Genomic DNA, 24,255 nt, shown 5'->3' on the forward strand with positions numbered 1-24,255 from the left:
GAACTTTCCAAAGCACTTTATTTTTTTTTTTGCATTTATTATTTCCTTCAGTGTAGCTTTTTCTTACAGCAGTGAGAGAAACAATAACACTCAAAAAAAAACTGAAGCACACACACACGCATCAGACCACACCACACCACTGCACACCCTTCCTCATACTCATAATCTCGACATGTTTGATTCGGTGAGTTTCCACAATATACATTTTTCCCTCTGAAGTGACATGAAATGATATTTATGTTTGTGTCGGAAGAAAAAGTATATCACAGAAAAGTCAAACAAATGTGTATAAAAATATAGAACTGTAAATCCAAACAGTGATATAGATGAGCATACTTTTTAAAACACTTAGATTTATGAGATAGATATATACCTGTATTAACTGTCTCTATTTCCCTCACGATATTTCTTTTGAATATTTTTTTTACGAGGTGGAAGAAACATTCTTTTTAATGAGTGGGTTTAAGACCAACACAGGTACGGTAGCTCTCAGCCTCATACTCGAACAGCTGGAAATCTAGGCGGTAGAGATGGAGGAGGCCGTCCATCTGCGAGGCTGACAACTGGCACAGAAGCTTCCTCGCCGCCTCCTCCGTCGATACACCCACTGAGCGGTTGATCACCTTCGGTTTGATCACTTTGTTGATACCTGTAGAAGGAAGACCAGAGAAACAAAAGACTAACGTGAGACGAACAATAATAAACTGACAGAACCCTCATCCAGAACCCTCGTCCAGAACCCTCATCCAGAACCCTCGTCCAGAACCCTCATTCAGAACCCTCGTCCAGAACCCTCGTCCAGTCCAGAACCCTCATTCAGAACCCTCATCCAGAACCCTCGTCCAGAACCCTCGTCCAGAACCCTCATCCAGAACCCTCATTCAGAACCCCATCCAGAACCCCATCAGAACCCTCATCCAGAACCCTCATCCAGAACCCTCATCCAGAACCCTCATCCAGAACCCTCATTCAGAACCCCATTCAGAACCTCATCCAGACCCTCATCCAGAACCCTCATTCAGAACCCTCATCCAGAACCCTCGTCCAGAACCCTCATCCAGAACCCTCGTCCAGAACCCTCATCCAGAACCCTCGTCCAGAACCCTCGTCCAGAACCCTCATTCAGAACCCTCATTCAGAACCCTCATCCAGAACCCTCGTCCAGAACCCTCGTCCAGAACCCTCATTCAGAACCCTCATTCAGAACCCTAATAAGTAAGACAACAGCTTTAGAACTTCAAACTTTTACAACATACATGAAGTTTTCATTTAATCATTACTAAGGTTAATGAGGACAGGTAGCATAAGGTAACTTCAGGGAGCATAGCATAACATTATGTAGCATTAAGTAGCATTAAGTAGCATCAAGTAGCATCAAGTAGCATTAAGTAACATCAAGTAGCATCAAGTACCATCAAGTACAATTTAATCACAACAAGTAACATCAAGTAGCAATATTTTCATACCGGAGGTGAAGATTATGTAGTTGGCATCCTCGTCCAACGTCTCCATCTGTAAACAAGAGAGAGAGAGAGAGAGAGAGAGAGAGAGAGAGAGAGAGAGAGAGAGAGAGTATTATGTTAGAAAATTATCTCAACAATGTTATCTATGTCCACGTCACAGTATTTTCCCATGTTCAGTTCATTTACCTGATTAGGATATATAACTTGATATCTTGTACAGGTACGTTAATTAATCGAGTTCTTACCTGTAATTTATGATAACATGCAAGGGGTAATATAACTAAGTCAGGGTTACAATATCTCGTTATCTGATATATTTTGTCAGCAATTAATCTGTCTGTCTGTGAATAATGCTTTTAGGTCATAAGAGGAAAGGGATTGTCTTTCGTTATCATTCTTACCTAACCTAACCTAACCTAGGAAGGAATAAACCATTTGACATGTGACTTGCTATAATCAATCACCTCTTGTGTATATGTTCGATCATCCTATCAAAAAAAAAACACCCAGCTAGGAGAACCATGTATACTTACACCTAAAGCTTACCATAAAATCCAGAATTCTAAGAAGATCTACTTACTTAAATGTATTGTAAGTGTAAAGTGAACGTAAAGTCAGACATAAATGGTAAAACAGAGCAAGTTAACTTCCTATTGTATGAACAACTTTAATCAGAAGTCATCATAATTTAGTCTTTTTAATAACAAGAAATTTTAACAACTTGAGTATTGTGAGGAATAGTTGATTTTATTTTCTGTAAGAGTGAATTAGGTAAAATGGCTGTATGTATGACTGACCTTGGCGAAAACGTAAAAGTCCACGAGACACGGCGTACAGAACCTGGCTTGAGGTATCCAGTGCATGTCTAAGTTACTGCCTCTAGCCTCCTCGTCCAGCACCCACTGAACGAACTGGGGGAAGGATGGGACGAGTGCCACCTTGTGTCGTGGTGCCCTACCATCCTTAGTCTCTTGTGGCACCGGTGGACCCAACGCATTGTACGTTCGTATTATCTTTTTAGAAATCTTTTTGTAAATTCTGTTCCCTGCCAAGATCTTGTTTCTGGAGTATACAAACAAAAACAGAGGAACGTTAGACCAGAAGTGGCCATTGTATTGAAGATCAGTGATAAAGAGTGACATATGCTCCTCCTCCCATGCTAGTTCAGGTGGTTTTTGTTGTGTTTATTAATCAATGACATGTACAAAGAATGGAAGCGAGAGGACCCACCTGTAGGCTGAGACTAGACGAAGGAGAGGGTGTCTGGTGATCATGAAGGAGAGAGGTGGAGGAGACGTATTCAACACCTTTTGTAGCTTCTTCACTGACGGCCTGCCAGACACAACATGACATCAACAACAACAACACAATAAATTCTCGATACCATCATGTTAACTCACGCTGACTGGTGCATTATAACACACACACACACTACTACTACTTACCTCGGGTACTTGTGTCGCGCCATGGCTACGGGAGCTTCGTTGGCCTTCAGGAGCTGCTCTTGGGTGTATCCGGCCAGCAAATTGAAGTTCCACATCCAGGTCGACGAAGCAGCCTTGAACACGTTACACCACACGAGGGCGTAGTTGTGGTTGATGAGGAACTCCCAGGCGTTAGGTTGGTACTTCACTGAAGGTACATCTAACCCTTCACTCTGACATACCTGGATAAAAGGGTAAGGTTCAAAGGGTAAGGTTCAAGGGTAAGGTTCAAAGGGTAAGGTTCAAAGGGTAAGGTTCAAGGGTAAATTAGACGTGTGAGGTATAAGTTGGAGGTATATAAACGGGATATACAGTCCAGGTGTGTAAGGTATGACAGGTAACTATTAACTTATGACATATTTTTTCTTAATTAAAACTAGCACAGGTGTAGGTTATGTTGCCCACAGGTGTCAAGTCAGTTTACCTGCTTCACGTGTTGCCGCCGAGCCTCTAACCTGTGAAGGATGTCTGGCATAGCGACCCAACTCTCAGGAAGACTCGCGGCAGTTTCTATCTGTCAACACAACAAACGTCATGGTGTGGCGGTGGTGTCTTATTAGAATAGAGATTATGATATTGTTAACGTGACGGGAATATTAGTATTATTTTTCATGATATAAGATGGTGATGCATGGAGACACGTGTGTGTGTGTGTGTGTGTGTGTGTGTGTGTGTGTGTGTAATACTTACTATATCCCGGCCAGGTTTATTTAGCGGCTTGCCTTTCGTCGGCCGATCTTCAACCTGAAAGAAACGACACCTGTAGCCTCACCTATAGACTGACCTAATTAAGTGACTCATTATTATTATTATTATTATTATTATTATTATTATTATTATTATTATTATTATTATTATTATTATTATTATTATTATTATTATTATTATTATTATTATTATTATTATTATTATTATTATTATTATTATTATTATTATTATTATTATTATTAATGTACTTTTGATTGATTGACTGAGGATAGTTAGGTCAGGAGAAGTTAAACACAGCAACCAATCACAACTTGAATGACGGTCTCTTTCTAGTTATAATAATCACCAATCTGACTCCTCGCCAATCTTGGATGGTGTTCCCCAAGGTTCCATTATCGGTCCAGTACTGTTTTTGCTGTACATAAACGACATAGTCCACGCCAGCACACTCATAAAATACAACTTATCTGCAGACGATAGTAATCTCTATGCCAGAAACTCAGACCCCCATTACTTGATGAGAACTATGAACACTGAATTGACTAAAGTCAGGACCTGGGTAATACGTAATAAACTGACCTTAAACCTTGAGCAAACCCACTACACGATCTTTCACAGAAGGAAAAACTTACCCCCAGACTTGGACACCCTGTACCTTGGTAATACAGTCCTCAAACTCGAACAAAATATTAAATTCCTCGGAGTTATTGTTGATGAGAAACTTAACTAGAGAAACCACATACAAGCCATTCACAGTAAAGTCTATAAACAGTGCGGTATCATGTATCACACTCGACAGTCACTCACTCTCACAGCAATGAAAGAAATCTATCATGATCTTATTTATCAACACCTGATACACTGTCACACACTTTGGGGGCCTCGGGCCCTTCAAAAACACAATCACTGGTTACTGCACAAAAGAGAGTTGTACGGACAATGACCTACTTGAAAAAACAGATCACACAAACGAAAAATTTGCTATATTGAAAATGTTAAAATCCGAAGATATTAACACCTACTGCTGTGACCTCTTTGTTTACAAATCTATCAATCACTTGCTTGACAATAATTATTTCCAGTTCCGGAATAATCAGAGATACAACTGAAGGCACCCAGAGCTACTAAGACCACCCCCAATGAGCTCCTCTCAGTCCCAGACCTCCATAAAATATCACGGTGTGAAGGTGTGGAACAACTTACCCCCACCCATCCAAACAAAGACTAGGCTCCCTTCCTGTAAATCATCTCTTAAAAAATATCTATAGTCTGAGTATTAATATTTCTTGTAACACCTACTAAATTTACAGTACCTGCTTTTATTGTACCATCAAAACCGTTTTATCGGAAATTAACATGTAAATAGGTAAGTAATTACTATTGCAATAAACATATTTGCCAACTAGACATAATCCTGACAGCAGTCCTCTTGTTCAACCTCATTACTGTACAACCCATGTTGTACTGCTCCCCCATTATACTTATGTTATTAAATTCCACTGCAATTTATGTATATATATATATATATATATATATATATATATATATATATATATATATATATATATATATATATATATATACTGTAAATAAACAAACTAAAACAAAATAATAAATAAATAAAATAAATAAATATTGAAGTGATAACAGTGGTAACATTATGAGGTGTTCTTGTTACCACCATGCTATTGTACTATTCCAGATGATGCTAAATGTTACATAATACTTCCTTGAGATAAATGTATAGTATATATGAGGTGCCTAAAAGAGAGCTCAGGTTCTCAACTGGCTCAGCCATGTTAATATTGTTATTATTATCCACTCTGTGTATCTGTGTTTTTCTGGCTAAATGAAATGTTTCAATTCAATTCAATACTGCAACAACCTACCTTGACTTTTGGTGGAGAGAGTGACTTTGCTGTTGTTGTTGTTGTTGTTGTTGTAGTTGGTGGTGATAGTGGTGTTGGTGGTGGTTGGGGCCAGCAGTAGAGAGGAAAGGCGGGGGGGAGGTAGCGAAGATGGAGGAGGGTCACACAAACTAATATTAAGCCTCCCGACAGTATACCCCTCTTCCTGCCTACCCCCCTCAGCCCCCTCATCTCCTCACTACAGCGTCTCGCCCCTCACTACAGCCCCCTCACCCCTCACTACAGCCCCTCACCCTTCACAGCCAAAGTTCTCGTCGTAACAGCTAGAAGTTCTTAATAACAGCCAAAAGCTCTTAATAACAACCAAAAGTTATATATTTACAGCCAGAAGTTCTCTTTGTTCATTCTAGCAAGTTCCTCATGATGTCGTTCACATTATCTGAAAAAACATAGAAAACGGCATAAAAAGTCAGACAAAGAAAACGTAAGAAAGGGAGACTATATTAAACAACAACACACAGTAGACTCGCTTGTTTTAGTCTACTGCTATATTATGTCTCATATATTATATCTATGTTAATATTCTGATGATACTTTATTATTTCTCCTGATAAAAATAACCACCGTAACGCTACCTGGAGGAGTTACATTAGGTTATCATTGATTTAGGGTAGGGTAGGGTAGGGTAGGGTAGGGTAGGGTAGGGTAGGGTAGGGTAGGGGTAGGGTAGGTAGAGTAGGTAGGTAGGGTAGGGTAGGGTAGGTAGGGGTGGTAGGGTAGAGTAGGGTAGGGTAGTAGGGTAGGGTCGGGTAGGGTATGGTAGAGTAAGGTAGGTAGAGTAAGGTAGGGTAGGGTAGGGTAGAGTAAGGTAGGTAGAGTAAGGTAGGGTAGGGTAGGGTAGAGTAAGGTAGGTAGAGTAAGGTAGGGTAGGGTAGGGTCGGGTAGGGTATGGTAGGGTAAGGCAGGGCAGGGTGGGGGTGGTTAATCTTCAGGTGATTCTGGCATTCTTAGCTCTTAACAAACGCTACTTTGTTAACCACTTAACACTGGTGTATACTAGTTCATACACCGGCCACCACTTAACACTGGTGCACTGTATACTGGTTCATACACTGGCCACCACTTAACACTGGTGTATACTGGTTCATACACTGGCCACCACTTAACACTGGTGTATACTGGTTCATACACTGGCCACCACTTAACACTGGTGCACTGTATACGGTTCATACACTGGCCACCACTTAACACTGGTGTATACTGGTTCATACACTGGCCACCACTTAACACTGGTGCACTGTATACTGGTTCATACACTGGCCACCACTTAACACTGGTGTATACTGGTTCATACACTGGCCACCACTTAACACTGGTGTATACTGGTTCATACACTGGCCACCACTTAACACTGGTGCACTGTATACTGGTTCATACACTGGCCACCACTTAACACTGGTGTATACTGGTTCATACACTGGCCACCACTTAACACTAGTGTATACTGGTTCATACACTGGCCACCACTTAACACTGGGGTACTGTATACTGGTTCATACACTGGCCACCACTTAACACTGGTGTATACTGGTTCATACACTGGCCACCACTTAACACTGGTGTATACTGGTTCATACACTGGCCACCACTTAACACTGGGGTACTGTATACTGGTTCATACACTGCCACCATAACACTGGTGCATACTGGTTCATACACTGGCCACCACTTAACACTGGGGTACACTGTATACTGGTTCATACACTGGCCACCACTTAACACTGGTGTATACTGGTTCATACACTGGCCACCACTTAACACTGGTGTATACTGGTTCATACACTGGCCACCACTTAACACTGGTGTACAGTATACTGGTTCATACACTGGCCACCACTTAACACTGGTGTACTGTATACTGGTTCATACACTGGCCACCACTTAACACTGGTATATACTAGTTCATACACTGGCCACCACTAACACTGGGGTACTGTATACTGGTTCATACACTGGCCACCACTTAACACTGGTGCATACTGGTTCATACACTGGCCACCACTTAACACTGGTGTATACTGGTTCATACACTGGCCACCACTTAACACTGGTATATACTAGTTCATACACTGGCCACCACTTAACACTGGTGCACTGTATACTGGTTCATACACTGGCCACCACTTAACACTGGTGTATACTGGTTCATACACTGGCCACCACTTAACACTGGTGTACAGTATACTGGTTCATACACTGGCCACCACTTAACACTGGTGTACAGTATACTGGTTCATACACTGGCCACCACTTAACACTGGTATATATTAGTTCATACACTGGCCACCACTTAACACTGGGGTACTGTATACTGGTTCATACACCGGCCACCACTTAACACTGGTGTATACTGGTTCATACACTGGCCACCACTTAACACTGGTGTATACTGGTTCATACACTGGCCACCACTTAACACTGGTGTATACTGGTTCATACACTGGCCACCACTTAACACTGGTATATACTAGTTCATACACTGGCCACCACTTAACACTGGTGCACTGTATACTGGTTCATACACTGGCCACCACTTAACACTGGTGTATACTGGTTCATACACCGGCCACCACTTAACACTGGGGAACACTCACTGACAAACCTGCCAGGTACTTTTTTCAATTAAGTATGATCACGCTTTTCCTTGACGACAAATATCGGAATTCAAAACATTACCTCTGGGTTCAACGCTGACTGCTGTACGATGTGTGTGTGTGTGTGTGTGTGTGTGTAATAATAATAATAATAATTAACGGTTTATTGAAAAAGTTCTGAAAAAGTTCTGCTGCCCGAAGGCTGAAAATATACATTGGACATAAATGACTTATTACATACATTGACATTGGTGGTTTAACAAAAGCCTTCATTAGAGAAAGGTAAAGGAACATACAGTGAACATACAGATTAATGTTTACAGTGGAGGTCAAGTAGATCTTGTGCGCTGAGGTGTTGAACAGCAGACACGTAGTGTAGTAACTCCCTCACAGATGGTGTTATGAGGGGCATCACGTGGTGTAGTAGTTCCCTCATAGGTGGTGTTATGAGGAACCTTACATGATGCTGTAGTAACTCATTCACTACGTGGTGTCGTAGCATCATGTGGACACCACGTGGTCTGGTATCACAGGACCTCACTCACTCAAGTGAGGAGTGGTCCCAGGCCTCCCTATCGTGGACGGATTAAAACATAGCTGGTGTTGTTGAGTCTCAGGGGCAGTTATCACTGGGTACCTGGGACCTCACTGTGTGAAGGTTAACTTGGGTAAGATTCAGCTGTTACTGCCGAGTTGTTTTTCACTGACTTAAGCACCGTTCACCACTGTTCACCACTATTCAACACTGGTTCCATTCCTTTCCTAAATGAAATAGTAACTTCTGGCGAGAACTTGTTGATATTCCTGTGGGAAGGAGGGGTTCAGGGAGGGGAGTTGGTATGGGCCAACATAACAGTTGACCTGGCTGCTGCCAGAACAGCGCCAGGTACGTCTTAACCCTTCGGTGGTCAAGGATGAAGTGTGTGTGTGTGCCTGTGTGTGTGTGTGTGTGTGTGTGTGTGTGTCTGTGTTATAATAATTAAATAATAATAATAATAATAAACGGTTTATTAATAGAGTTGCAGCCGGTGGCTGAAAATATACAAACTTACATTTGATTTAGACAAAATGATATGCGTTGAATACATTTACAGGGCTGTACAATACATAAATCAGGAGTTTTTTATTATTTTAGCAATAGATGGGATGGTGCTATTCTTATATCTATCGGTGCGGGCTCTTATGGGCTGAATTTTGTTGTAGTGGCGGACTGTGCGAGGTGGGTGGGGGATTGCCGGTGGCAGGAGGTGGCGATGACGAGGATGGTGCAGAGGGTGGAGAGAGCGTTGATGTAGCCCGAGTAGTCTGCGCCGAGCATGATTCTGCAGGCTCTTTTCTTTACCTTCTCTAGCCGACGTTGTTGGGTGGAGTTGAGAGAAGACGACCAGGCTGGTGACGCATATGTTAGTTTGGGGAGAATAAAGGCGTTGTAGATAGTCTTCAGCTCTGGCGTGGGTGTCCCACGTGACCGAAATCGTCGTAGCATGTAGAGTCGGTACGAGGCTGCCTTGATTGTGTTGTTTACATGAGCCTTCCAGTCCAGTTTGTGGTCTATGGTAACACCCAGGAGTTTGGCAGACTGCACTAACTGGAGAGGATGGGCACCCACTGTGACTGTTGGAGCTTGCACTGGAGTGGTGGCGGTATTGATGTGCATGACTATGGTTTTGGTGTGGTAGGTGGTGACCGTGTTCTCCGTAATCCATGCCTGTAGCCTGTTCAGGGTGCCTTGTAGCGATGAGTAGACTGGTGCGGTGTTGTCCACTGTAACCCCCACAGCGCAGTCATCGGCGTACTTCCACCTGTGAGGAGTGTCCAATACAGCGTCGTTGATCAGGATGAGGAAGCACAGTGGTCCCATCTTGGTCCCCTGGAAAACACCGCAGGTGAGGTGTTGGAATGTGGAGGCAGAACCCTGATACCTCACTGCCTGATGACGTCCACTCAAGAAATCAGTGAGCCATGAGACCAGGTTGGTGGGCAGCCCTAGTGCAATGGCCTTGTTAATAACAGTGCAGTGATCAACAAAGTCAAAAGCCTTCCTGAAGTCAACAAGGGCAACGGCCAGTGATGTCTTACGTTTTTGCAAGATTTTGTGCAGGAAATCCAGAAAACTAACTTAGCAGTGTGATGTAGAGGAGGTCCTCATATTGCCAAATTGCTGTGGTGACGTTCGGGATAGGGTTATATTATCATCCTCAAAGGGTAAAAATTATCATTTTCAAAGGGTTAAATCGTCATCCTTAAAGGGCTAAATCATCAACTTCAAATGGTTAAATTGTCATCCTCAAAGGGTTAAAATATCATCCTCAAAGGGTAAATATTATCATCTTCAAAGGGTTAAAATCATCATCCTCAAAAGGTTAGAATTGTCATCCTCAAAGGGCTAAAATTATCATCCCCATAGGGTTAAATATTGTAATGATTGAATATCAGACCATAGCTTACAGCCCAGAGAATTGCAACACATATAACAGCGAGTACACTGCAGACCTCGTGGTACCCTACATGCCAGGTTGACACACCCCAGGACCCAAGGGACCTGACCTTGTCCGCCAATTACTTGAATTAGCCGGGGACTTGACCTACAACCTCACCTAACCAAGACACACTTGGGCATGACCACACCTGGACACAGCTGTCCAGATCTAACCAGTTTAGTGTTAATTGGCGAAGGTCAAACGCCGGCGGTTCCTCCCCCATATAAAGGCCCTACAGTCCTGCTCATTCAGGTTATTCGGGTGATTGTCATTCTGTCAGTCTGGTTACTGTCATCTCTCTCCCGCCCAGGTCGTCATTCTGTTCACTCGCACAGAGTCACGCTCGTCCCCTCCGCAGGTCGGGAGGGGGACTTCCCGGCCAGACCACGGCATCACCAGCTAAGCAGAGTCTCCCATAGGAGGCAGAGCCCAGCCAGCACCCACTGGGCCTACGTCAGGGTACACGTGAGTGTTTGTCAGAACGATTCCTAGGGTGAGTTACCTACTGTAGGAAGTGTATTCATTCACGTTGTGTCCGAGAGTCAGTGTCGAGTAACGTAACATAATGTGTTAGTACCCCGATATAATAATGATATTAATGTGTCCATGTCACTGAGTGAATTATTAAATAGTTGTATCGAAGTGGTGTTTAACAATATGTCCCTTAAGAACGTACTACGTGATACGTAATATATGTGTATTGACATATGAGATAAGATAAGTGTATTGACAGTGTAAATAACTAACCTCCCACGCCACCTCACCTTTCTATCTTTACATTCCTTCTACTATAAATATTCTGTCTATATGTAATCCTCTTCTGGTGAGTTTTGTCTCATTAATTATTGGCCACACAGAGATACAGTCTGTTTTATATCATACTGCACAATCACTCTAATGTTAACAATCACTAACGACAAACACATGTGCAGACACAGTTTACCAAAATCATAAGAAATAAATATGCCCACATTATTTTTATTTATTCTCAGGTGTCCATTTAAATATCTGAAGGGACATTGGGACACGTGAGTTACATATTATTTAGCGAAGTTTGGATATGTGGTGATGTGTGTTGGCTATGTAGTAAATGGGACATGTGGTGTATGACGTGTACATCAAATGGAAATACAGTAGTAGATATACATTGGACATGGGATGAAGTGGACACAGCGGACCTCTAGTGAACATCTGACACACACAGGTGCAGTATACTCACGGGAACACCGCTGGACGTGGAAGACATCTCAGTCAATTAGCTCGAGTCACACCGGTAATAAAGGTGTATGTAGAGTTAGCTGTCAGGTAAAGAGAGCTATGTAGAGCTGTGAGATTCAGAGAGAGAGAGAGAGAAACAGAGAGAGACAGAGAAACAGAGAAACAGAGAGAGAGAGAGAGTGTGTGTGTGGTCACGAGCACAGTGGAAGAACAACTAAGATAATAGCATCGAAAGATAACTTAACAATTGTAAGCAATTCCTATCAGTGGTTATCTGTGTGTGTGTGTGTGTACGTGTGTGTGTGTGTGAGGTTGACTTTATAGCCCTGTGACTACCTAGGCCCGAGGGTACAGTGGTTTACAGGTGCCAGGCAGCGAGTGGGGTACCAGGTAGAGGGGATGGGGTGTACCAGGTAGAGGGGAGGGGCTGCCAGGTAGAGGGGAGGGGGTATACCAGGCTTCTATATTAAAGAACTAATACATACTGTACGTGACTCACCACGTACAGTATGTATTAGTTCTTTAATATAGAAGCCTGGTACACCCCCTCCCCTCTACCTGGTACACCCCATCCCCTCTACCTAGCACCCCTCCCCTCTACCTGGCACCCCTCCCCTCTACCTGGCACCCCTCCCCTTTTCATGACCCGGACGTCTCACAGCTTGGTAACTCATATCATAAATAGCTAAATCCCAAAGGGGGAATTTCACGTGATAATATTTTAGCAATTTGGTTTATTTACGGCTTAATACCATGTAAGGTAAGTATGGATAAGCTATATTAGTTAGGATCAATTAATTAGGTTTAAATTAGTTTAGTATGTATAGTATAGTTAACCCCTTCACTTTTAGTATTATATTTGATTAACGGATGACGATTTTATTCAGGTCAGAAGGGACCCTGTACACAATGGGTTAATCAATCACACACAACGAACCATTGACGAAATAAGTGAGTTAGTCTTTGAATAAAAGAAGAAAACCTGACTTAGAAAACAAGAACCACTATATGTGACGTCATTCGAGCAGGCTTACCAATTTAATACATACATATATATAACTTGTTGGTGATCAAAGCAAATATAACAAACAAACAAACATATAATTCAACCTCAACTACACGTACAAACAAGGAGAGAAAAGTAAAATGAACAGAAGAAAAGGTAAAGAAAAACAACAACACACACATTGAGGCACGCACATAAAAGCAAACTCAGCTGTGTAAATAAACCCGATAATTGTTGACCAAGAACAGAAACTAAAATACGTTCACATTGGTTAAAACATGACAGCTCGAGGCGTGTACTGGGGCTAGTGGGACGGGGAGTATTATACAGGGTGTCCATAAACGATTACCCTTAAAACAGTATGCTCTTATGCTTTAATCAGGGTAATCATTTATAGACACCCTGTAACCTTTGACTCGATGTATATACTTTTATACTGAAAGTTATAATGTAATAAAGTAGTAATTGAGAGAGAGAGAGAGAGAGAGAGAGAGAGAGAGAGAGAGAGAGAGAGAGAGAGAGAGAGAGAGAGTGTGTGTGTGTGTGTGTGTGTAATAATATTAAAAATAATAATAATAATAATAATAACTTGTTCCATTCATCCACTACTCTATTTCCAAACCAGTGTTTACCTATTTCGCGCCTAAATCTAAATTTGTCTAATTTAAAACCATTGTTACGAGTTTGCTCCTTGGGTTAAGTTGGGTTAAGTTTGATTTAGTTTTGATCTTGTGTAGGGGTGTGTTTGTATGTATGTATTTAAGCATGTATGTGAGTTGTATGTGAGTTGTATGTGTGTTACAACTTCCGGCCGGAACACCAGCAGTGACTCCAACACACCCGGAAGTTCTCACGGTCCTCCAGCTTTCGTGATAAAGGCACACGGCGTCTGAATAATATTACCAGCTCTATAAGTTACCATCTCTATAAGTTACCAGCTCTATAAGTTACCAGCTTTATAAGTTACCATCTCTATAAGTTACCAGCTCTATAAGTTACCAGCTTTATAAGTTACCATCTCTATAAGTTACCAGCTCTATAAGTTACCAGCTTTATAAGTTACCATCTCTATAAGTTACCAGCTCTATAAGTTACCAGCTCTATAAGTTACCAGCTCTATAAGTTACCAGCTTTATAAGTTACCAGCTCTATAAGTTCCAGCTCTATAAGTTACCAGCTCTATAAGTTACCAGCTCTATAAGTTACCAGCTCTATAAGTTACCAGCTCATAAGTTCAGCTCTATAAGTTACCAGCTTTATAAGTTACCAGCTTTATAAGTTACCAGCTCTATAAGTTACCAGCTCTAAGTTACCAGCTTTATAAGTTACCAGCTCTATAAGTTACCAGCTCTATAATAGTTTATAGTTACCAGCTCTATAAGTTACCAGCTCTATAAGTTACCAGCTCTATAAGTTACCAGCTCTATAAGTTACCAGCTCTATAAGTTACCAGCTTTATAAGTTACCAGCTCTATAAGTTACCAACTTTATAAGTTAGCTCTATATTGCATGAGGATGTGTTTTCCTCATCCAAAAATCAAACATAATAAAAACTCCACAGCAACACGACTGAAGTACACACACACACACACACACACACACACACGCACAGGCACACACACACACACACACACACACAACACACACACACACACACACACACACACACACACACACGCACAGGCACACACACACACACACACACACACACACACACAACACACACACACACACACACACACACACACACACACACACACACACACACACACTGCTGATCCCCATCTAAGTTACTATATGTCTTATTTGTGTCACTTATGTCACTGTATATTATTTGTAATTGTAACCCATTCCCAAATATGTAACTGTATATTTTCAGCCTTCTGGTGCCAAGCTCTTTCAATAAACCGTTAATTATTATTATTATTATACACACAAACACACACACACACACACACACACGCACAGGCACACACACACACACACACACACACACACACACACACACACACACACACACACACACACACACACACACACACACACACACGCACACGTTAATAAGCCACAGGATACAAAATGATATATTTATCGAATCACAACCGTCTTGAAGCCAAACAGATTACTGGTGACGCCTGCTCCGTCCCAGATTGTGGAGGGCAGCCACGACTGTTGGTACGTCTTTCTCTCTTTATTTATTTACCTCACTACCTCCTTCCTCCTTCCTACCTCCTCCCACCTACGTATCTCCCTTCCTTCATCTCTCTCTCACCCATTCTTCCCTCCCCTCTACCCCCCCTTCACCCCCCAACTAGTGTATTCACCCACCAGCTAGTCGTTAATGGATCACAGTGAACATACAGATTAATGTTTACACGTAGATCATGTAAGCTGAGGTGTTGAACAGCAGACACGTAGTGTAGTAACTCCCCACAGATGGCGTTATGAGGAGCATCACGTGGAGTACTAGTTCCTCACAGATGGTGTTGTGAGGGGCTTGACGTGGTGTAGTAATTCCTCACAGATGGCGTTATGAGGGGCTTGACGTGGTAGTAATTTCACAGATGGCGTTATGAGGGCATCACGTGGAGTACTAGTTCCCTACAGATGGTGTTGTGAGGGGCTTGACGTGGTGTAGTAATTCTCTCACAGATGGCGTTGAGGGGGCATCACGTGGAGTACTAGTTCCCTCACAGATGGTGTTATGAGGGGCTTGACGTGGTGTAGTAATTCCCTCACAGATGGCGTTATGAGGGGCATCACGTGGAGTACTAGTTCCCTCACAGATGGTGTTGGGAGGGGCTTGACGTGGTGTAGTAATTCCCTCACAGATGGTGTATGAGGGGCCTGATGATGTAGTAATTCCCTCACAGATGGTGTTATGTGGGGCCTGATGTGGTGTAGTAATTCCCACACAGATCGTGTTATGAAGAACTTCACATGATGCTGAAGCAACTCATTCACTACGTGGTGTGTGTGTGTGTGTGTGTGTGTGTGTCGTGACGTGAGGGTAATGGAGTGCACTGGCCTGATACCCCTGATCTTAATGGTCATAAATACAGTTAAAATAAACAAGGGTGAATACTAAACGATAATTGGCTTGTGTGCACTGTATACACCCTGAACTACCAGGCTTGGTATACCAAATTAGGTTAAGTTTGGTTTGGTTTTGTTTGGTTAGGTTAAGTTAGCATTAAGGTGGTTAATCATTAGGTGAAATAAGCTGGAGTTGAGATTGTTCAGGTGATCCGGTTTAAGGCAGGTAAGATTCTAAACTAGATAGGAGAATGGTTGATGAATAGTTTTACCTGCCTCTCGTACCTGGGCACGTGCATGTGGGTATGTTTGTGGGGACGGGTACAGGGCATGGGAGACGCATGGGGTTCAGCACGTGACCTGAACCTTTAATGACCTTGTGTAATGTCAACGTCTAAACACTAATTCCAACTCGAACTAAACAAAACCCCCAAAACAAACATAGTCTCTTAAATAAAACACAAAAAACAAAAGATAAACGCAAATCAGTCTTGAAAGATTCCAACATGTCGATATTAATATTGAACAAGGTCACGACAGCATGCGAACCATTTCATTTACTTAAGATGCAAAATGAGTGTTGTAGCTTGGAGGTTGTGCGTGCGTGCGGGCGTGTGAAGGGCAGTCCAGTAACACGTCACACACACACACACACTCTATTCCACACACTCTATATAGCCACGTGTGGTCTAACTCTATTAGGCTCTTTTGTACAGCCAGGTGTGAAGGACAACCCTTAAGAACATAAGAAAATAAGGAGTCTGCAATAGGCCGGTTGGCCTGTGCATGGCAGCTCCTGTCGAGAGGTACTACCACTCTCTATTATCCATGAATCTATTTTAAATGGATTAGGGCGTGGTTACAGGACAGGGAACAGCGAGTGAGCATTAACGGCACTAAATCCCATTGGAGCAACGTCACTAGTGGAGTTCCCCAAGGCTCAGTACTTGGACCACTATTATTTATTATATACATACACGACACAGATATCGGCATAGACAGCAACATAAGAAAATTTGCTGATGACACTAAAATAGGACGTGTAATTAAATCTGACGAGGACTTCACAAAACTACAGGAAGATCTAAACAAATTTTTCGAATGGTCTGAAAAATGGCACATGAAATTCAACGTGGACAAATGTAAAGTACTCAGTATAGGAGATGTAAACAGGGAAACCAGATACCAGATGAACAACGATGCCATTGAGAAATCCGACTGCGAGAGAGATTTAGGAGTAATGATAAGTAGGAACCTTAAGCCAAGTAAACAATGTGTTTTTGCTCGTAACAAGGCAAATAAAGTACTTGGATTCATACAAAGGAGTGTTAGTTACAAGACTAGCGAGGTCATCCTAAAACTGTATCTTGCTCTTGTGAGGCCTCACCTGGATTACGCAGTTCAGTTCTGGTCACCGTATTACAGAATGGATATAGAATCCTTGGAAAGAATTCAGAGGAGACTGACAAGACGAATTCCGGGCATTAGGAACCTTGAGTATAGAGACAGTTTAAAGCATCTTAATTTGCACTCCCTCGAGAGACGTAGAGCGAGGGGCGACTTGATAGAGGTGTATAAATAGAAGTCAGGGCTAAACAAAGGGGACATTACTAAGGTACTCAAACTATCCAACCAGGAGCGAACTCGTAACAATGGTTTTAAATTAGACAAATTTAGATTTAGGCGCAAAATAGGTAAACATCGGTTTGGAAACAGAGTAGTGGATGAATGGAACAAGTCACCAAATATCATCATGAACTGGAATACGCTGGATAGCTTCAAACATAGGTTGGATGCTTATATGAGCAATAGGGGTTGGGTATAAATGGGACTGCCCAGTATGGACCAATAGGCCGGCTGCAGTTTCCTCCATTCTTATGTTCTTATGTTAACACTGTCAGGTCGGTAAAGGTGGTAACACTGTTTTACTTCCCGCGGGGTTAAGATGATTTTTAAGCCGCCATTACTACGAACCTTTTAGCATTGTCTGTAGTGACCATAGCATCACTACATAACTTATAACGTAAACTTTAACGAATTTTACACCTGCAACAATCTGTCAACCATTATTTTAGCTTGTGTGTCTGTATTTAATGGATATAATTTCTCGCTGACCTGCTCATGCGCCTGGCAGTGGGATGGATACGTATGTTCCACCATTTAGTCCGTGTTTACCTAATTATCTTATCTACTTCCTCTCGTGTTACCTTACAAAGACAACACTGTGTAGTATACAAGACACGAGTGGAGGCGTCCTGGTCTAATAAGTTAATATATCTTAGGTTACAGAACAGATTAAATGAGGTCCGGGTATTAAATCAACATAGCTTGCAGTTATGTCGTAATGCTATTGTCAAGTCAGGTCAGATTAGGTTAGGTTAGTTTAGGTTCAGAGATAAGTGAGGTTAGGTTAGGCTTAGTTTGGTCGTGTTAAGTTAAATTACAATCAGGTTAGATTAAGTTAGGAGTAGGTTAGGTTAGGTTAGGTTAGGTTAGGTTAGGTTATATAAAGTTATGTTAGGAATATTAGAATTGGTTACATCATGTTAGGTCAAGGTAAAGTAGAAGAGGGTTAGATCAGGCTAAATCATGTCAGATCAGCTTATAGGTACAGTCGGTGACATTTACGGCTGGTACACTCAGCAATGTCAATCCTCCTCCTCTGTAAGGTGTGAACACTGTAACATTTCTGTCCAATCACTGAATTTACTCCCTTACACGACGGAAGCATAATCTCTGATCATTACCTGCATAGTTACACCAATAATGTAGTATAGAATATTGTTGTAGTATAAAAAACCGGCAAATAAATAAAATTTATCCTGATGCAGAGGCTCATTTCATCATGGCTCAGGTTTGGCCCAAGCTTGCATATCTAATGGCTACACACTATAGCAGACAGAATGCAATAATGTTTTATTTATCTCATTGACACTACAACTAAATGTAAAGCATCAGAATGAAGAGATTTGTTATTTAACACAACAGTAGGGCGGTACAACTGTCCCCTGTCCTCTGTCCAGCGAGCACAGAGAACCCCCCTCCCCTTCATCTCCTCAGGTCACATCACCTCGCCTTAAAGCACAGGTTGCTACGACTCCCCAGACGTACAGGAGCCAACTTTGCACTGCACACTATACACACACCATGGCACTACATCACTGCACACTATACACACACCATGGTGCTTCATCACTGTACACTATACACACACCATGGTGCTACATCTGGTACCCACACAACTACCATTTGTCTAACACTTAACCAAGGACAAGGGTTGACTATGCCAATCATGTTACAATTGCTTGTTTATTCCCACCATTAACATGATAAACGTACCACCCCACCACCTGCTGCCTTCACCATTACTTACCTCGTCGTCACACCACATCACTATTACAACACACACACACACACACACACACACACATACACAGCCCCTTTAACACTCTAGTCTAGCAGACAGAAGTCACTGACGCTCTCACTATTTGGTAAAGTGCCTTAACACTATAACCAAACACAAGATGCTTGCAACAGGTGGAAGTGCTGACGACTGACTTATCATTGTCAGTCACACATTAATGTTATTTATAAAAAAAAAAATTAATTTGCTAACTTTATTATGTAAATAGAACTAAATACGTCCGTTACTTATTGGGTCATGAAAGTCATCCTATCATAGCAGGACACCAAGATGTTATGTGAGAGTTGCATAAAACAAAACACAATAAATAAGCATAGAATCCCTCATACCGGTAACACAAGCTGAGAAAACCATCCTAATGTGCAGTCAAACATTCGAAGCATAATTTGTGTTTTGCCCTAAGCATTTATCCTTGCTGCGTCGCTATTGCACAAATAACTCCTTAACTCTCTCCCATCCCTCTAGCCAATAACAATCCCACCCCCTCACCCCCGTCAGCCCTAGGTCCACCTCACTGGTGAATGCTTCGGATTCACGAGTCGATACTCTCATGGCTCACACTTCACGGAGAGGGTGGATTGTCAAGACTGAGTGTACCAGTTGGAAGTGTTCCCAGCTGTACACCAAACCAGACACGGCAGATGGTTTAATGTGCAACAGGTGTTGATCACTCGTGCTGGCGGTGGTGTATGTAAGTATGAAATATACGAGGGTAATATGATGACCCCCCCCCCCTCTCTCTCTCTCTCTCGTATTAGCATCCATCCGAGACTTAGGGATGTAAACATAACCTAATAATTCCTCAGAAAGAGTCACCAGTCTCTTAAACAGTTCCAACATTACCTATGTCTCAGTGCAACACACCTGGAACTTTTAATTATTACGGCTATCTGTGTTACCTCATTCAATTTATTATTTATTTTTTCTTTGGCTTATACTTGAGGGTGTTGTGGAGGTTGTAGTGTGGAGGGTGTTGTGGAGGGGTGTTGTGGAGGTGTAGTGTGGAGGTGTTGTGGAGGGTGTAGTGTGGAGGGTGTTGTGGAGGTGTGTAGTGTGGAGGTGTTGTGTTGTGGAGGGTGTGGTGTGTGGAGGTGTGTGGAGGTGGTTGTAGTGTGGAGGTGTTGTGGAGGTAGTGTGGAGGGGGTGTGAGTGTGGAGGTGTTGTGGAGAGGGTGTTGTGGAGGTTGTAGAGGTGTTGTGGAGGTGTAGTGTGGAGGGTGTTGTGGAGTGGAGTGTGTGGAGGGTGGTGGAGGGTGGTGTGGAGGGTGTGTGGAGGGTGTTGTGGAGGGTGTGTGTGAGGTGTGGAGGGTGTGTGGGGGTGTTGTGGAGGGTGTGGAGTAGTGTTGTGGAGGGTGTAGTGTGGAGGGTGTTGTGGAGGGTGTAGTGTGGAGGGTGTTGTGGAGGGTGTAGTGTGGAGGGGGTGTTGTGGAGGGTGTGTGTGGAGGTGTTGCTGGAGGGTGTTGTGGAGGGTGTAGTGTGGAGGGGTGTGTTGTGGAGGTTGTAGTGTGGAGGGTGTTGTGGAGTGGATGTTGTGGAGGTGTGTGAGGGTGTTGTGTTGTGGAGGTGTGTGTGGAGGGTGTAGTGTGGAGGGTGTTGTGGAGGGTGTTGGAGGTGGTGTAGTTGTGGAGGGTGTTGTGGAGGGTGTAGTGTGGAGGGTGTTGTGGAGGGTGTTGTGGGAGGTGTAGTGTGGAGGGTGTTGTGGAGGGTGTTGTGGAGGGTGTTGTGTGGAGGGTGTGGAGGTGTGTGTGGAGGGTGTTGTGTGGAGTGTGTGTTGTGGAGGTTGTGTGGAGGGTGTTGTGGAGGTTGTGATGGAGGTGTTGTGGGGTTGTAGTGGAGGGTGTGTGGAGGGTTGTAGTGTGGAGGGTGTTGTGGAGGTTCGTGGTGTACATAACCTTGGGGAGAGAGCGAGGGGTGTTATCTCCGGGTTACTTAGTGATGTCCAGCATGACCGTCGCGTGTTGAGAAAGACAATTGAAGTGAAGAAACAACAACAATAATAATAATAATAATAATAATAATAATAATAATAATAACAACAACAATAACAATAACAACAATAACTATAACAACAACAATAACAATAATAGTAATAACAACAACAATAATAACAATAACAACAATAATAACAGCTTTAACAACATAAATACCCCCCCTCCCCCTTCCGAGAGAGCACAGCATTACAGTATTCAGACAGTGTAGACAAGCCTGAGTATTCACAACAGTGTATGAATGGTAAGTATGTTGACCGTCTCGTGAGGGGCGGGGGGGGGGGAGGGGAGAGGTCACCCCCTTCACTGCACAAGTCCTTCAAGATATATATACACACACCCCGCCAACACACACACTCACATACATACATACACACACACGGATCCTGCAGACAGTCGCTTAGGGTGCCGATCAATGTTTAGATTAGGTTAAGTTAATTTAGGTTAGGTTAATTTAGTTAGGTTAGGTTAGGTTGTTGTTATTGTTGGTGTTATTATTGTTGTTTTACATCTGTTTGTTCCCATGGTAACTACAGCCCACTAATGAGGTCAAACACAGGTACGAGTCCTACATCACTTACCTGTTGTCTTAATTACCTGTCTTTCACACCTCTGTTTACCTGAGTCTTAAATGTTCCTACGAATGACATAGGAGAGACAGAGAGACAGACAGACAGATAGACAGACAGACAGACAGAAAAAGAGAAGGAGGGACCTGAACTATAAAACTCCATATATATATAGCAGGTGACATGAGAGGTAAGGGGGCGTGAAGTGAGCAGGGGAACGCACCAGACCTGTCCTTTATCTCCTCAAGTCACGGCTATAAACCGCCAACGCCACACACCGCCTTGGCTATATCGCGTCACTTGCTGGCGTATAAAGGCGGGCGATGGGTGGAGGGGGGTTCCAGGGATGGTTTTAAGGGGTGAGGGTGTTGGGTAGAGGTAAAGAAGAGAGAGAGAGAGAGAGAGAGAGAGAGAGAGAGAGAGAGAGAGAGAGAGAGAGAGATATTGGTAATGATGAAGAATAAGAGACATAACCTAACCCAACCCGACAACGACCCGATCCGACCCAACCTAACCTAATCTAACAGCACTCAACCTGACCTCACCAGACCCCCTCCACAGCTACACTGGTCTTAAACATGAACACCTCTCTACCTGATGTAAATATATGTTAATGATAATCCACTTCTTTAGTCGTCATAACTTAACACGTAGCTTGAGGTACCTCGACACTCTCTACACCTGGTGCTTCTTGGCAGGTAACACACTCTGTCTCTCTCTCTCTCTCTCTCTAAAAGACAAATCCTGACTCACAGATCTATGGTAAGCTCGAACATAGATCCACAAACGTTCGTACGACATATTTCTTCCTTTAACTGTACACATAATTGCTTCACACACTCGTACCAAAAATGCGACGAAAAAACAAATGTCGTCGGATTCACCCAGAGACTCTACCATATATGGAGTTCTTAGTGTATAAAAAAAAAAGAAAAAAAAGAAAAAACAATTAGATAAAGGAACGAAACTTAGAGAAATAAGCTTGACCACAGCTAACCCACAACCATAATACGATAATATGTTACGTTAATGTACGACGGTCGACCCTCCACCACCACAACACAGGATGGTGAGGTACGATAACATCTCGGTCTGTATTTCCCCACGGAAAAAAAACCTCTCCTTAAACTAGTGATTCTAAATGGCAATTAACGTATCTATTTTACCAATAAAGACTCAAAATGGCGTCAAAATAGGTGTAAGACTATTATATCTAGATTTATTGCTTTATCTCCAGTCTTAGGGGATAAACAGCAGTAATTTATGGGTAAATCTGTGAGACTCCACACTTAGGTAATAACCAGGTGCCAGATGTAGGATAATAACGGGGTTGAGCGAGGATGGATGAGTTACTGGAATGTGTAAACAATGTCGTCCAGCCGACGCGTGTTTAATCGTTTACCAGGAATTTGAGATATTTTTTTTTAATTAAATGTGAATAAAGAGGTTTTTTTCGTCTTTGGTTGAAATGTTTTCGTGGTGATAATAAACCTTTGAGGGCGATGGTTTAAGGTTTAAGCCTTCGAGGGATTAAACCATTGCTCTGATAAGGTTAAAGAGTCCTTATTTGCACACGATAATTATACACTACACTTCTCTACTAAAAACAACTACTACCACTACCATCACCACTAGCACCAACTACCATCACCAACACAATAGCATTTCACGATCACTACCATCACCACTATCACCACTACCATCGTTAGCACCACTACCACAACAACGGTTCATCACAATCACTAGCACCACCACCACTAGCACCAATAACACCACTAGCACGCACCACCAGTACCACTAGCACGCACCACAACACTTCTCACTAGTTCTTCCACTACTAAGATTCGGGGACAAGAAAGTGCTTCGCCATCCTTAAGACAGTGAGTAGGGCGGGGTTGTTGTGTTACTGCTGTAAGGTCGTTTGTTCCTGTCTTTAACCATAGTACCGATAGCTCTAACAGCAGCCTGGGAGCCTCCTTTAGGTTCGTACTCCCTAGCAACATCTACATACATTACCTGTAGTTCTGTAGCTCGTATTTTGTAGCGGTGAGTGTAGTGAGACCAGCGTCGGGGGGGAAGGTTCAGTGATATGTCCTACAGGGGGACCCTTGTATTTATACCTACATAATAACGTCACATCCGGCGTGAGTTTATAGTTGGGATAGTTGGTTGATTTTTTCTCTTAACGCTTAGCTAATTTTTTTGTTTGTCATTTGTTGAGTGATTTTATAATTTTCTTGTGTTGAAGGTGAGATAAAAATGTTATTGTTGTTTTTTATGTGAGAGAAGAGAGATGGTGGTGGTGTTGGAGGGCGTGGTGGTGGTGGTGGTGTTGGAGGGCGTGGTGGTGGTGGTGGT

General features: G+C 42.7%; 1 protein-coding gene across 3 annotated transcripts; it reads right to left on the bottom strand.

The window, feature by feature from the left end:
• On the bottom strand, nt 1–23,987 carry LOC121872354 (carbohydrate sulfotransferase 11-like). Of its 3 annotated transcripts, none has more exons than XM_042375075.1 (9): nt 23,914–23,987; nt 5,545–5,962; nt 3,638–3,691; nt 3,372–3,461; nt 2,909–3,129; nt 2,694–2,795; nt 2,261–2,525; nt 1,467–1,512; nt 1–649 (listed from the first exon to the last, which is right to left on the bottom strand). In XM_042375075.1, exons 2-9 carry the CDS (start codon nt 5,752–5,754, stop codon nt 450–452), a joined length of 1,188 nt encoding a protein of 395 aa, XP_042231009.1. In that variant the 5' UTR covers nt 5,755–5,962; nt 23,914–23,987; the 3' UTR covers nt 1–449. The 3 variants fall into 3 exon arrangements, with proteins under 3 accessions (XP_042231009.1, XP_042231008.1, XP_042231010.1); XM_042375074.1 differs by lacking the exon at nt 23,914–23,987 and adding an exon at nt 11,877–12,089; XM_042375076.1 differs by lacking the exon at nt 23,914–23,987 and having other exon boundaries at nt 3,372–3,457; nt 5,545–5,590.
• Between the last annotated feature and the right edge of the window lie 268 nt (nt 23,988–24,255).

This window comes from Homarus americanus, unplaced genomic scaffold, assembly GCF_018991925.1.
Source record: "Homarus americanus isolate GMGI-L3 unplaced genomic scaffold, GMGI_Hamer_2.0 scaffold24050, whole genome shotgun sequence".
NCBI classification, from domain to species: domain Eukaryota; kingdom Metazoa; phylum Arthropoda; class Malacostraca; order Decapoda; family Nephropidae; genus Homarus; species Homarus americanus.